Below are 13,334 nucleotides of genomic sequence, written 5' to 3' on the forward strand. Positions count from 1 at the left end.
GCCTCCATAAAAATCCCTAACTGAAGGGGCTTGGAGAGCTTCCAGGTTGGTGAACATGTAGAGATGCTGGAAGGGTAAGCTGCCTGCCCTATGCATTTCTTACATTTGGCTGTTGCTGAGTCAAATCTTTTTATAATAAACAAGTAATTTAGTAAGTAAACAGTTTTCCTGAGTTCTGTGAGCTGTTCTAGCAAATGACTGAACCTGAAGGGGGTCCTGGGAACCCTCAGTTTGTAGCCAAACCGGTCAGAAGCCGTGTGGGTGTTCTGGGGACCGACTAACTTGTGACTGGTGTCTGAAGTGGGGGGGGGCAGTCTTAGGACACTGAGCCCTTAACCTAATTTAGTTAAGGTCTGTGCTAACTCTGGTTAGTGTCAGAATGGGATTAAATCATAGGACACCCAGCTGGTATCTGCAGAGACTTAGAGAATTGCTTGGCATGGAAAAATCCTAGCCATCTATGTTAGAAGTTTTCCTGAGCTCTGTGAGCTGTTCTAGCAAATGACTGAACCTGAAGGGGGTCCTGGGAACCCTCAGTTTGTAGCCAAACCGGTCAGAAGCCGTGTGGGTGTTCTGGGGACCGACTAACTTGTGACTGGTGTCTGAAGTGGGGGGGGGGCAGTCTTAGGACACTGAGCCCTTAACCTAATTTAGTTAAGGTCTGTGCTAACTCTGGTTAGTGTCAGAATGGGATTAAATCATAGGACACCCAGCGGGTATCTGCAGAGACTTAGAGAATTGCTTGGCATGGAAAAATCCTAGCCATCTATGTTAGAAGTGTTCCAGAAGTGTTGGTGTGATAGTAGCAGAGGAAAACAAGTTTGTTTGTTTTCTTTTGACACCCAAAAGAGATCACACAGCAGGGAGGTTGTAGAAAAGAAAAATCACAATCAGAATTCTTCTTCTGATATAAAGCTCAGGTCTCAAGACTCACTGAGGCATTTACTACATAAACACTAGAGTGCCTTCTCCAGAGTTCAAGTATCCAAAATCATCTGACCCCCTACCCTGTTTATTTTGTGGGAGATACTAACTACAGGAAAATGGCAATGTAATCAGAAAAAAAAAAAAATCTCAGCATTCAGCGTTCAGTGAGGATTCTAAATGTACTTTTGACATCAACTCCCTGCTTTTTATTTCTCACTGATAACTTTGGTTATAAGAATCATTTTTATTCTTCATAACTTTTTAAATTATGCATTTATTCATTGCTTTAGTTATTTTTTGAGATTTTATCAATTTAACAACAGGATATTTTGTTCCTCAACTCATTTTGTATTTATAGAATTCGGTTTTTTTTAAGATTTTATTTTTTAATTACTTGACAGAGTGTGTGAGAGAGAGAGAGAGCGCACACCAGCAAGGGGAGTAGGAGAGGGGGAAGCAGGCTCCCTGCTGAGAAGGGATCCCTATTTATAGAATTCTTAGAGAGAAGTTTCGTTTTAGCTAGTTTCGTTTTTAACCAAAGACATTTGTACACCAAACTGACTCACTGAATTAAAATATGGGTGTGGTATAAAAGCTTCATGAATATACTCATGCATTTTTTTTAAGATTTTATTTATTTATTTGACTTTATTTATTTGACAGAGACAGAGAAAAAGCAGAGGGAGCAACAGAGGGAGAGGGAGAACCTGAGCCGAAGGCAGGTGCTTAATCGACTGAGCCACCCCGGCGCCTCTATACTCATGCATTTTTATTTGTAGCTCTTACCTGGAAAAACACAAATACTTAGCATATTGATATACGGTAAGGCAACCAGGTTTGATTTCCACCTTTGCTATTACCTTTAGTGATACTACCTTTACAAGACAGCATTAAAAAAAAAACAAACAAACAAGGAAATAAACATCTTCTTCTCTGATAGTAATTTCTGAGAAAATGAAAGTTTTCATGACTTTCTGACAAACATATTCATAGCAACATGTTTAATTCTATGCCAGACATGCATTTTATAGGAATTACTTCATTCGATCCTCAAAACCCCACGAGGTAGGTACTGTTATTATCCCCACTTTACAGATGGGGAAAGTGAAAGGTTAAGAAAAGAACCACTACCCCATTAATAAGTGGAGTCCTGGCAATCTAACTCCATAGACCTCATTCTTAATCCCTATGCTATCCTGCCTCCTTCTTTTTTGTTATTTCATTTAAATGTTTTTTCTATACTCTCACCCCCATGTAAGAAGGAGGAAAAGACATTTATCTAAAACTACTTTTATTGGGCGCCTGGGTGGCTCAGTCGTTAAGCGTCCGCTTTCGGCTCAGGTCATGATCCCGGGGTCCTGGGATCGAGCCCCACATCAGGCTCCCTGCTCGGCCGGCAGCCTGCTTCTCCCTCTCCCTCTCCCACTCCCCTTGCTTGTGTTCCCTCTCTCGTTGTGTCTCTGTCAGATAAATAAAATCTTTTAAAAAAATAAAATAAAATGAAATTACTTTTCTTCACTAGAATATAAGCTCCAAGATAGCAGGAGCTTTGCTTTATATACATTTCTGTGTCTCCACCTTCAAAAACTGAGCCTAGGTCAGAGTATGCATTCAATAAATATGTCTTGAATGAACAGATGGGGAGGAAGTTCTGGCTTTCCTAAGAGAATATTATCAGAGTGATGAGTAAACGTCATATAGGACCAATTAGTTTAAGAATTCCCATGATCTTGGGTGCCTGGGTGGTTCAGTCGGTTAAGCATCTGCCTTCAGCTCAGGTCATGATCTCAGGGTCCCGGGATCGCTCAGCAGCGAGTTGACTTCTCCCTCTACCTCTGTGCTCTCTCTCTCTTTCGCTTTCTCAAATAAATAAATAAAATCTTAAAAAAAAAAAAAAGAATTCCCATGGTCTTGTGCAAGCAAGCAAGTGTAAGCTAGTTACCTTTCTCTCTTTTATATTTTTCTATCTTTCTCATAAGGTTAGGTACAACTCTTCTGCAGAGATCCTCCAGTAACCTCAGATTATCTTCATCTATTAGACCTTGTTTCTCCAGATATGCCAGGAAACCTAGAGAGGTCTGCAAGAGAATCAGTGGAGTCACATTTACTTGCCTTCTGATGATCCATTCATTCTTTCAACATTACCTGCACGGCGACTAGTCACCAGATTTTGCAATGATGAATAAGGAACAGTGTTTGTCAACAGTACGGGGGAAGAGGCATTTCCAAGTAAGTTATCTATATTAATAACAAATACCAAATATACATAACTTACTACGTACTGGGCAGTGTTTGCTATATATTAACCTCAAAAACAAGCCGATAAGGCTAGATATTATATAACCCCCATTTTATTTTATTTATCTTTTATTTAAATTCAATTAATTAACATATAATGTATTATTTGTTTCTGGGTATAACCCCCATTTTAAAGATGAGATAACTGGGGTTCAACAACTTGTCCAAAGTCACAGAGCCAGTAAGTGGTAGAGCTGGTATTCGAACCCTGGCAGTCTGATGTCAAAGTCCCTCTAATTAACCATTGAGCTACACTGCCTCTCACTCACAGCTGTAAAGGATATACTTAGATTAGGGTGGCAACAAAACAGAGGCACCAAAGACACGAGGGGCAAATATTTAGCCTTTTAAAAGAAAAAAAAAAAATTCTTAAATGCTGCTGGGAAAAAGCACAAAGTGGCTAGTATTATTTTAATATTGAATTACATGTGGGGTGGAAGGCACCATAATCTTTTCAGTGAACAGGGCTTCTCAGCATATTAAGCTGGTTATTAAAAAATATATACGAATGACTTTACACTAGAGCCCATAAAAAGAGTAATTCATCAAAAGTGAACCTCTGCACACTATCTCACTGGGTACATGAGCATCAGCAGGGTGGGAACTGGGAAGAGGTCTCCAGACATACTGAAAGGTTGAATGTCTGGAAAGGGACAGAATGTTCAGGAACATTGAGAAGGAGGCTTGAGTGCAAACCCTGAATAAGAGCTAGGTCATGGTCGGAACAGGAGGCTGGCATGGGACCATGAAGGAACACACAGACACACAGTACATGAGGAGTTTGGCATGTGTCCCACGCACCAAGGCGTGTCAGTAGTAGTTTTTAAGGAAAATAGTAACGTGAGCACATTGGTTTTTGAGTGGAAGTCTTGAAACAGGTTGGGGGAGGTAGGGAATTAAAAAAATATTGGCAGTAATATTAAATACTCTGGCAAAGAGATGATCAAGACCTGGTCTAAAGCCAGTGGTGGAAACACAGAGGAGGCACTGGGTTTGAGTATTTCTGAAATAGAATTTGGTGAGTTGTGGAGATCAGCTGGAAGTGGAAAGGAATGAAGGAAGAATCCAAGATAACTTTCGGTGGTGATACCACTCATTTATCCATCATTCATCTATGGCACAAAGCAGACTTGACACAAGCTGCTCTGGGAGGGGATTCTTGAGGGATGACTAGGTCTTCATTGCCAACATGGAAAAGGACATTCCTTTGCCATGTTGGCAATGGACAGGAAAAGGCAAAGTAAACCACATGTGGAAATGATGTGAAACTAAAAACCTGGTTATGAGGAGGTTCATGTTGGCTTCAGCAAGAAGTTTCATTGGAATGAAGGAAGGTAAAGTCATATGGAAATGCACTGAAATGTGACCCAGAGTTGAGTTAGTGGAGAAAGGGTTTATACAAACTATCCTTTCAAGAAGTCTGGCAGTAGAGGGAAGGAAGGAGACTGAGCAGTAACGTAGGATGAGGAAGGGTTACTGAACACATGCGAGTGTGCGTGCGTGCGTGCGGTGTTTCCAAATAAGGCACTCAAGATGGAACAAAAAAGGGAAAGGCCAGAGTTACAAAATCTTACTAGATTTCTGTTCTCATCTGATCAAAGAAAGATTATAAATTTTTTGCAAAGATTTTTATTTTTAAGTAATCTCTACACCCAATGTGGGGCTTGAACTCACAAACACAAGATCAAGAGTCACATGCTCTACCAAATGAGCTAGCCAGGCACCCCTGAGAGATTATAATTTTTTAAGAAATTCCAGGCATAGGGAAGAAGGCCAAAAAGGCAAAGAAGAGTGTATGTCCCCACCTGCAGCCCTAGCACACCAATAGCTTGGCCAGGGAATAAAGCACAAGAGAGAAGGGGGTGCAGAAAGATTTGTCCAGAATTCATCAGCTGGGCAAAAGGGTCAGAGGCAATCCACCAAAGTTCTGCAGTAGGTCACATGCAAATGGGCTCTCACTGAACCTTAAAACAGAAAACCTATTTTTGACAGTATCCTACCGGGAAGAAGAAAAGGGACTAAGACATGATTCTAGAAGCAATGATGGAAATTCTTCATACTTTGAAGACAGTTTATGAGATGTTTGGTAAATGACACCTTCTACACACACACACACACACACACACACACACACAGTCGAAATGGAGTCCGTACTTTAAGAACACCACCCCAGTAAATACTAGCAGGAAGTGTCCGAAAGCTTTTGTTCTGCTTCTTTGCTAAGCTAGTACATTTGGGTGTGGTTTCCTTTACATCCAACGTTCATTTGATTACTACCCGAGAATGGATTTCCGGACTGTTTTTGGGTCTCTTGGAAGGTGTGAAGGCAGCTATACTCCTATGAACTTGTACGAAAGTTATCAAAAAGGAATCCCAGAACACCCTACAAAGGTCATTTTTCTAACTCGAGAGAGACCGTGTGAATTTAGAACCTTTCCTTTTTGACTGAGGGAAGTTTAGGCCCTCCCCAACTGGCTGCTAAACAATTTATTTCTGTGACAAAATATTTTGCAATCTCAACAACAGATAATGCAGCCTTATGAAGCCCTGGTACTAAAACTTCATCTGGGTTGCTCAGAGATTGTCCTTTACCCACTTCAAGAACATCCAACAGAGATCAATCTGGATTATCTAGGGTATATAACTCAGCCACAATTCTCACATGAAGAAATAGATCTCCTTTGGAATAAAGCTGAGATCATTTGAAACCCAAGCAGTGTACTTTTCCTGAATCTGACCGGCTATTCCCACAGTTCTATGCCACAGGGAAATACAGTGATTGCTCCTTTTACTATCGTACTGAATAAGAAAAGCATAAAATCCTTTGGCCACTTGAGCACGGGCCTTCAATGACTTAAAAGCTAATTTAGCAGGGGGCAAAATGTTTGGAATGCTTCTGGCCACAAACCACAGATGCCTGCAAGCTAAGGTCTAAGACCCACATAGGAATACAGGAAGAAATACATTCCCCAGTTTTTCCTACTAGAAAATCATGGCTTGGTGTGAAGCACACCAGGGACTCCTGCCCATCTCCTCATCCCCCACCCTGTCGTGGTTAGTATGAACTTCCTCTCCTGACACAGGGAGGGGTATAAACCACAGAAAGTGGTTTCATTGTATTTATAAACCCAGAGACTGGAGAATTTGTGAGAGGCTGCTCTAAGCTGGAAGAGAATATTATCAGAATTACCTGGAGAGCTTTTCAAACTATAGGAAATCTCTTCTAATGCTGAGACATTTGGCCTCTGAATCCAGCTGCCAGTTTGTAGGAAATGCGGAAGACAGAGGAGTGTGCTGAACTGTACCAAGCACACACAATCAGCAAAACTCAGACTGGGAGAAATTCTACCCACCAATTGTCCCGGGCCTCTTCAACAGATAAATGTTAAAAAAAAAAAAAAAAAGAAAGAAAAGAAAAGGAGAGGTTGGAAGGAGAGGAGTTTAACCTGTAGATTAAAAAACACTCAAAAGAAAAAAACTGGCCAAGACTAAACTTGACATCTAGGGATGCACAGGTAAATGATAAAACCATAAAGAAACATCAGAACATTGTTACTATAAAAGCCAGGACAGTGGTTCTTCTAGGGGGTGGGAAGGGGTTGTGATTGGAATGGGGTAAATGGAGGGGTTTCTAGAGTGGCAAAATTCAAATTCTTGACCTGGGTGATGGTTTCAAAAGGATGAGCCTTATAATAATTCATTAATCTAGATGTTTGTTTTATGTCATTTTTCTACACTTGTGTCTTGTTGGTTTTTTTTTTAAATAAAAAGATAAAAAGAAAAGTGTAAAAACCAAAAACAGAAATGTATCAGAACTTTCAGGGGCTATCTAAGGGAGAAAATTAGTAGGTTCTGACAAGTGGCAGTACGTGTAAGAATGTTAGCCATGTATCTTTGCCCATCCCATCAAGGTGGCTTGGTTCATCCTGCTAATCTCTCTAGTTATTCATCGTAAAAGCATATAAACAGAAAGGGTTCAGGACATTTTCTCAGAAAGAGAAAAGGAAGACTGTATCCATCCCATTCAGAGCACCATTTTGTAACAGATTCTACAAGGTTCTGGACCTATAATGGGATGGGTAAGCCTCAGTCCCCAACTCCACGGAACCCACAACCAACCTCAAGAAAAAAAAGAGCCTCAAGAGATGACTAATCATAGAGGGGAGAGGGGTGGGGGGATGGGTTAGCCTGGTGATGGGTATTGAAGAGGGCACATACTGTGTGGAGCACTGGGTGTTATGCACAAACAATGAATCACGGAACACTACATCAAAAACTAATGATGTAATGTATGGTGATTAACATAAGAAAAAAAATTTTTTAAAAAGATGACTAATCAAAAGATATAGAGGCTAAAATCCCTGAGGGCTCTAAAAGAGGAAAAAAGATCTCAAAGACTGTGAGCAATGTAAACAAAATGAACCTACTCAGGTCTACAGGTCGGACACCAGGAAACATATTTAATGAATTAGTTACACGGTCCTCATTTGACCTACCCCATGTAAAACAGCTTCCCACTCCTCAGTGATTTTTCTGAAAAGCAATTTTATTTGTCAATAATATCAGCTGATCTCAGGAGAATGTGATATGGGAGGGGCTACATGTGCAATGTAGGCTCGAGAGTGTGGGTGATATTCGCATTCCTAAGCTGCATGGGGGGGGTGGTTCACTTAGTACTACATTTCATAACTTCTATACACGTTACTTGTTTTTTGTGTGTTATCAGACACTGCGTAACTTAAAATCTAATAAAAATAGCGGTTGATGGGGCGCCTGGGTGGCTCAGTTGTTAAGTGTCTGCCTTAGGCTCAGGTCATGATCCCAGGGTCCTGGGATCGAGCCCCGCATCGGGCTCCCTGCTCCTCCCTCTCCCACTCCCCCTGCTGTGTTCCTGTTCTTGCTATCTCTGTCTCTGTCAAATAAATAAATAAAATCTTTAAAAAAAAATAGCCGTTGAATAGCACAATTATAAAGTAATGTTAAAGGGTAAAATTTGAAAAGTGGCCCCTTCCTAAGTTAACTAACCTGCTTGTTACAAGTTGATATTAGAATCAAAAGAAAAACATATAAAGTTTTGAGGCCTGGAAGAGAGCCCTGCTGCTACTTTGTTACCCTTAAATATGACCTATGTAGCAATAATATTAATAGACAGCAATTATGTTATTATTAAAAATACTACTATTAGTTCAAAACACCTGTACAGCCCTCTACAAAGCACATCCTCAAACATATGTCTCATTTGATTTTCACAAAAACCCTACACAGGAGAGAATGCAAAGTTCCTCAAAAGGACACGCAGGGTCCCTCAGAAAGCACACCTAATGTAGATGACGAATGACTCATTCTCACTCTGCCATGGTTTCCTGCCTCCTCATTTCCACACATTTCTCTACAGGAAAACAAAGGGGGTGCCAACAGCAGTTTAACCACTTACCACCTGATTACTAGGTGCCAAATTTTACCCACATTATGTTGTCTAATTCTCCCAGCAGTCCTGGAAGGAAGGAGGGTGACTGTCCGCAATATGACACATGAGAAAACAGGGTCTCAGAAAGCTGCAATCACTCACCCCACATCGAGGCGTTAGAACCAGGACTAGAATCCAGGCCCGTCCAGCACCAAAGTCAATGTTCCTAAGCGCTGTATGACATCATCTCCAGCAAATAGAAACCCTTCCTGAAAGCCCTGTCTGGCATATTCCAACACTGATTATGGCAGTGCTCACAAATACCCCACTCTATATGACACACTTACCATCTGGATTTTGGGAATCGATTCCCTCAGAAGGAAGATCATGTCCTTTAAGTTCTCTGAGCCAATGCTTTCTGACAGTTCATAGAGCAGGTTTCTAAGACACACATCCAGAGAGACAAATAAAACCTCACACTTGCAGAGAACAGCATAGTAAATCAAGTGCTTTTTTTATAAACATTCTCTTTCATGCGAATGATCACAACCTATGAGTAGACAATTTTGAATCCCATTGTACAGATTCAAAACTAAAACTCCAAGCTTTAAGTGGCCTATTACATTAAGATAACACAATAAGGGGGCGCCGGGGTGGTGCAGTCGGGTAAGTCCCTGACTTGATTTTGGCTCAGGTCATGATTTCAGGGTTGTGAGATCAAGCCCTGCATCAGGCTCCACACTGAGCAAGGAGTCCGCTTAAGATTCTCTGTCTCCCTTTCCCCCACCCACCCCGCACCCCCGTGCGCACACCTGCTCGCTCTCTCTCTCAAAAAATAAGATTAAAAATAAAATAAAATATAAAAAGATAACACAGTAAGCAGTAGAGGCAGGCTCAAAGATCAACTAAACTGTGTTATATATTTGAAAGTTGCTAACGAGTGGGTTTTAAAAGTTCTCATCACAAAAATAAAATTTATAACTATATGTGGTGATGAATGTCAAATTTACTATGGCCATCATTTCACAATATATATATATATATCAAATCATGATGTTGTACACCTAAAACTATTATAATGTTATAGGTCAATTATATCTCAATTATAAATAAAAAATCTTAAATAAATAAAATCATGTTATCTAAGGTCTGACCCATGATAGACCAGATGCTTGTATGGGTAAAATGTCTGTATTTTACCTCTCTGGGCTTCACCCAAAAATGTATGAAAATTTGAAAGTGGACATGGCATAAATGATGTCCTTCCCTACCCCAGAGACATATCTCCTTTTTCATTTTGCTTATTTGGCTGCAAGAACACATGCATTCCCTCTCTTTGAGTCCCCACAGTGACTCACAGGCAGGGCTGTCTGGGAACGGGAGGGCAAAAGGAAAGTGAAGGCCTGCTTTGTTGAGGCAGGCTTCCTTTGGCGGTGAGAAGCCAACCGAGGGAAGCCACTGCCAGGCCCAGAGTGGGGCTTTGAAAACCCTTGCTGACCTCCCAACCTCTCATCTCACGAGTACCTGCTGCAGAGAGATCTCCTGGTTTAAAAGCACTGTGTCATCCGAGAACGTAGGTAAGAAAAAGATCTTAATCCCAGCCTCCCTTCTTTTTTTTTTTTAAGTTTTTTTTTTTTAAGATTTTCTTTATTTGACACAGAGAGACAGCGAGAGAGGGAACACAAGCAGGGGAAGTGGGAAGAGGGAGGGAGAAGCAGACTCCCCGCTGAGCAGGGGTTCTATCCCAGGGCTCTGGGATCATGACCTGAGCCAAAGGCAGACACCCAAGGACTGAGCCACCCAGGTGCCCCCCAGCCTCCTTTCAAAGCCCAGTGGCCCGAATGAACACTAACTAGATGGAACACCTTCCCCCCACTCCGTCTTGATCACAGACCCCTCCTCACCTGAACAGAGAGACCCTCCCTCGGGTAGGCAGCAAACTCTCCACTTGCTCTTTGCTTTGGTTGAGGTACCGCAGCAGCGATTTCTGCTTGATTATGTAGAGGAGTTCCGCTAGGAAGAAGGGATCTTCCTCACTCAGCAGCTCCTCTTCCAATAGATGATCAAATATGTCTGAGGCCGAGCTGGACTTCTCCAGCTGCCTGTGGGAGATGCAGTCTCGGCAGAGAAACTTTAAGCCCTCCACATCTTGGTTCCCCAGCTTTGAATCAATAGTCAGAAGCTTCCCAAGGAAGCTCGATTGACCATTATCATCTGAACGGAAACCCGAATTTTGATCTTGAGATGTCATGGCCAGCCTGAAAGAGACAGAGGTGAGGCAGCACATGAGAGAGGAGGTATACACAGAACCCCAACTTCCCAGGCCTCCTCCGTTCCAGGCATAAGACTTTCCCAAAAGTGCTGAAAAATAAAAATTCCTGTGAGCTTGCTTCAAAAACCAAGAGTCAAAAAAATGAGCCCAACACTTGCGTGGTGACCCTTTTGGAGGTCTGGAGGGAGCTTTTTTTGGAACCCAATTTACCTTCATTTCTCCCAAATCAAAATGTCCCTGGTGAGAGCTAGTGAAAAGGGAGGATGACAAAGCACAATCTCTCCGTTAGAACTCTTAATTCATTTCCACCAAATGGCAGAAATAGTGCTTAGATTTACACCTTTCATTTTAGAAATAAAGCAGTCTGGGGATTTATATTTCAGAAGTGTCCACTAATCCAAGAACAACCATATCACACAAAAAGAGAAGCCATAATCCTAGACCCCAAAAGAAAGGGTGGTTTTGGACAAGAGTTGCTCAAATCATTAAAGGAAGTCACAAATTCCCTAAATTAGTATTTCCACCCGATCAGTTCATAAAGTTCATATGGTATTTTCTATACTGAATTCCATTCTAATCAGAGGAGCAATGAACGAATAAAATTTTTCAGCAAAATTATTCATTCTATAAGGCCTCAAGGTATATATTCCCTTTGCAAGACGTGGCTATTTAGAAACAAGGAACCACTTTCCAAAGGAAGGAGAATATTAACAAAAAACAACATCAATAACAAAGAGTGGTTATATCTAGGTGGTATAAATACAAATACCATAAATTCTCTTTTTGGCTCCTGTCTGAGTTTCTCGGATTTTATGCAATGAACACACATAACTTTTATTGTTAGAAAAATAAAATAGAGGGGTGTCTGGCTGGCTCAGTAGGTAGAGCATGTGACTCTTGATCTCAGGGTTGTGAGTTTAAGTCCCACACTGGGTGTGCAGCTTACTTAGAGAGAGAGAAAGAGGGAGGGGGAGACGGAGAAAGAAAACAAAAAATGGTATTTTTAATGTGATCTTCCATGAAGTCTGCCCTTCTAGTAGTAGTCTGTGATACCAGAAACCAAATGAATGGGTTCTTGGAGACGGATTCCAATTCTAAGGTATCCTACGTTTGCCCTGCAGTTTCCCAAAAATTCCAATCTGTAGTCGGCCAGACCTTGTCTCCACTTGAGTTGGCCAGACTTCAGTGAGTCCGCTGGACCTTACATTTATGGACTAGCATATTTCCGCCTGTAAAAGTCTGTGTTGGAGCTTTCCTACGGCTTTTTAAACCTTCGTTTTCCCTGACACGGCTAGTAAATCCAGGCAGAAATAGTGCCATTGCCCACGAGAGTTTTTGCAACACAGTTTAGTCTGTGACTAAAGCAAGGAACAAGGCTAGAGTGCAAGACCTGAGCAGGGGAAAGGTGCTAATCACATACCTTCAGATCCAATTCCGTTGATCCTCTGGAGGTAAAAGGTTCCGGGGGAAATTGCCTGAAAATAAAGTTTTAAAGAAATTAGAATCCTCTGCGTAATCCAAGTTCCAGAGAAACTCCCATTTGCGCGGGAAGAGAACCCAAGACTTCCTGCCTCTGCAAGTGAAAACTGGATCTCCTCTTTGGGTAGCCTTATATATTTCCTGCCTACGTCAGCGCTGCCTCGCCTGCCTTTTCCCCCTCCCTCTTCCAGGTTTAGGATAACACTGACAAAAGAGCGCCTCCTACAGGCAAGAATCACAACTTTCCACAACTGGACAGCTCGGGATTTTCCCAGGTTAAACCAACGGCTCCTACAAATGTACTTTTGGAAGGCACTAAGTGTTCTAGCAATTCCCTTGGATCACTGAGGGTGAATCAAAGAAGAAAGAGAGAGGGAAGGAGAAATAAAGAAAGAGAGAGAAAGAAAAGAAAGAAAGAAAGAAAGGAAGGAAGGAAGGAAGGAAGGAAGGAAGGAAGGAAGGAAGGAAGGAAGAAGAAAGAAAGAAAGAAAGAAAGAAAGAAAGAAAGAAAGAAAGAAAGAAAGAAAGAAAGAAAGAAAGAAAGAAAAACAGGGAGGGAGGAGGGAGGGAGGGAGGAAGGAAGGAAGGAAGAAGGAAGAAAGGAAGGAAGGAAGGAAGGAAGGAAGGAAGGAAGGAAGGAAGGAAGGGGGCGCCCTGGTGGCTCAGTTGGTTGAGCGTCTGCCTTTGGCTCACGTCATGATTCTGGGGTCCTGGAATCGAGTCCTGTGTCGGGCTCCCTGCCCAGCAGGAAGCTTGCTTCTCCCTCTGCCTCTCTCTCTGTGTCTCTCATGAATAAATAAATAAAATCTTAAAAAAAAAAGAAGGACGACAAGAAAGAGGGAGGGAGGGAGGAGAAGAGGGAGGGAGGGAGGAGAAGAGGGGGGGAAGAAGGAAGGAAGAAAAAAGAAAGGAGAGTTTATTTTCCTAACCATCTCCTTCCCCAAACTCACT

At 41.8% G+C, this 13,334-nt stretch overlaps 1 protein-coding gene across 3 annotated transcripts in view; it reads right to left on the reverse strand.

The window, feature by feature from the left end:
* The window catches only part of CASP10 (caspase 10), a 32,704-nt gene extending 20,209 nt beyond the window's left edge, over positions 1–12,495 (reverse strand). For all 3 annotated transcript variants that reach the window (XR_003612139.2, XM_028122326.2, XM_028122316.2), the window contains exons 1-4: positions 12,325–12,495; positions 10,537–10,890; positions 8,980–9,073; positions 2,870–3,005 (exon numbers count right to left, since the gene is read on the reverse strand). Coding sequence is in view for 2 of the 3 variants with exons in the window: in XM_028122326.2 (XP_027978127.1) it covers positions 2,870–3,005; positions 8,980–9,073; positions 10,537–10,883 (577 nt within the window). In the remaining variant the exon portion in view is untranslated. The remainder of the gene's footprint in view (positions 1–2,869; positions 3,006–8,979; positions 9,074–10,536; positions 10,891–12,324) is intronic.
* Positions 12,496–13,334: the final 839 nt, after the last annotated feature.

The sequence above is a fragment of the Eumetopias jubatus genome, unplaced genomic scaffold, assembly GCF_037043125.1.
Source record: "Eumetopias jubatus isolate StellerSeaLion01/CBP00866 unplaced genomic scaffold, mEumJub1_p1.0 scaffold_3, whole genome shotgun sequence".
Taxonomy (NCBI): domain Eukaryota; kingdom Metazoa; phylum Chordata; class Mammalia; order Carnivora; family Otariidae; genus Eumetopias; species Eumetopias jubatus.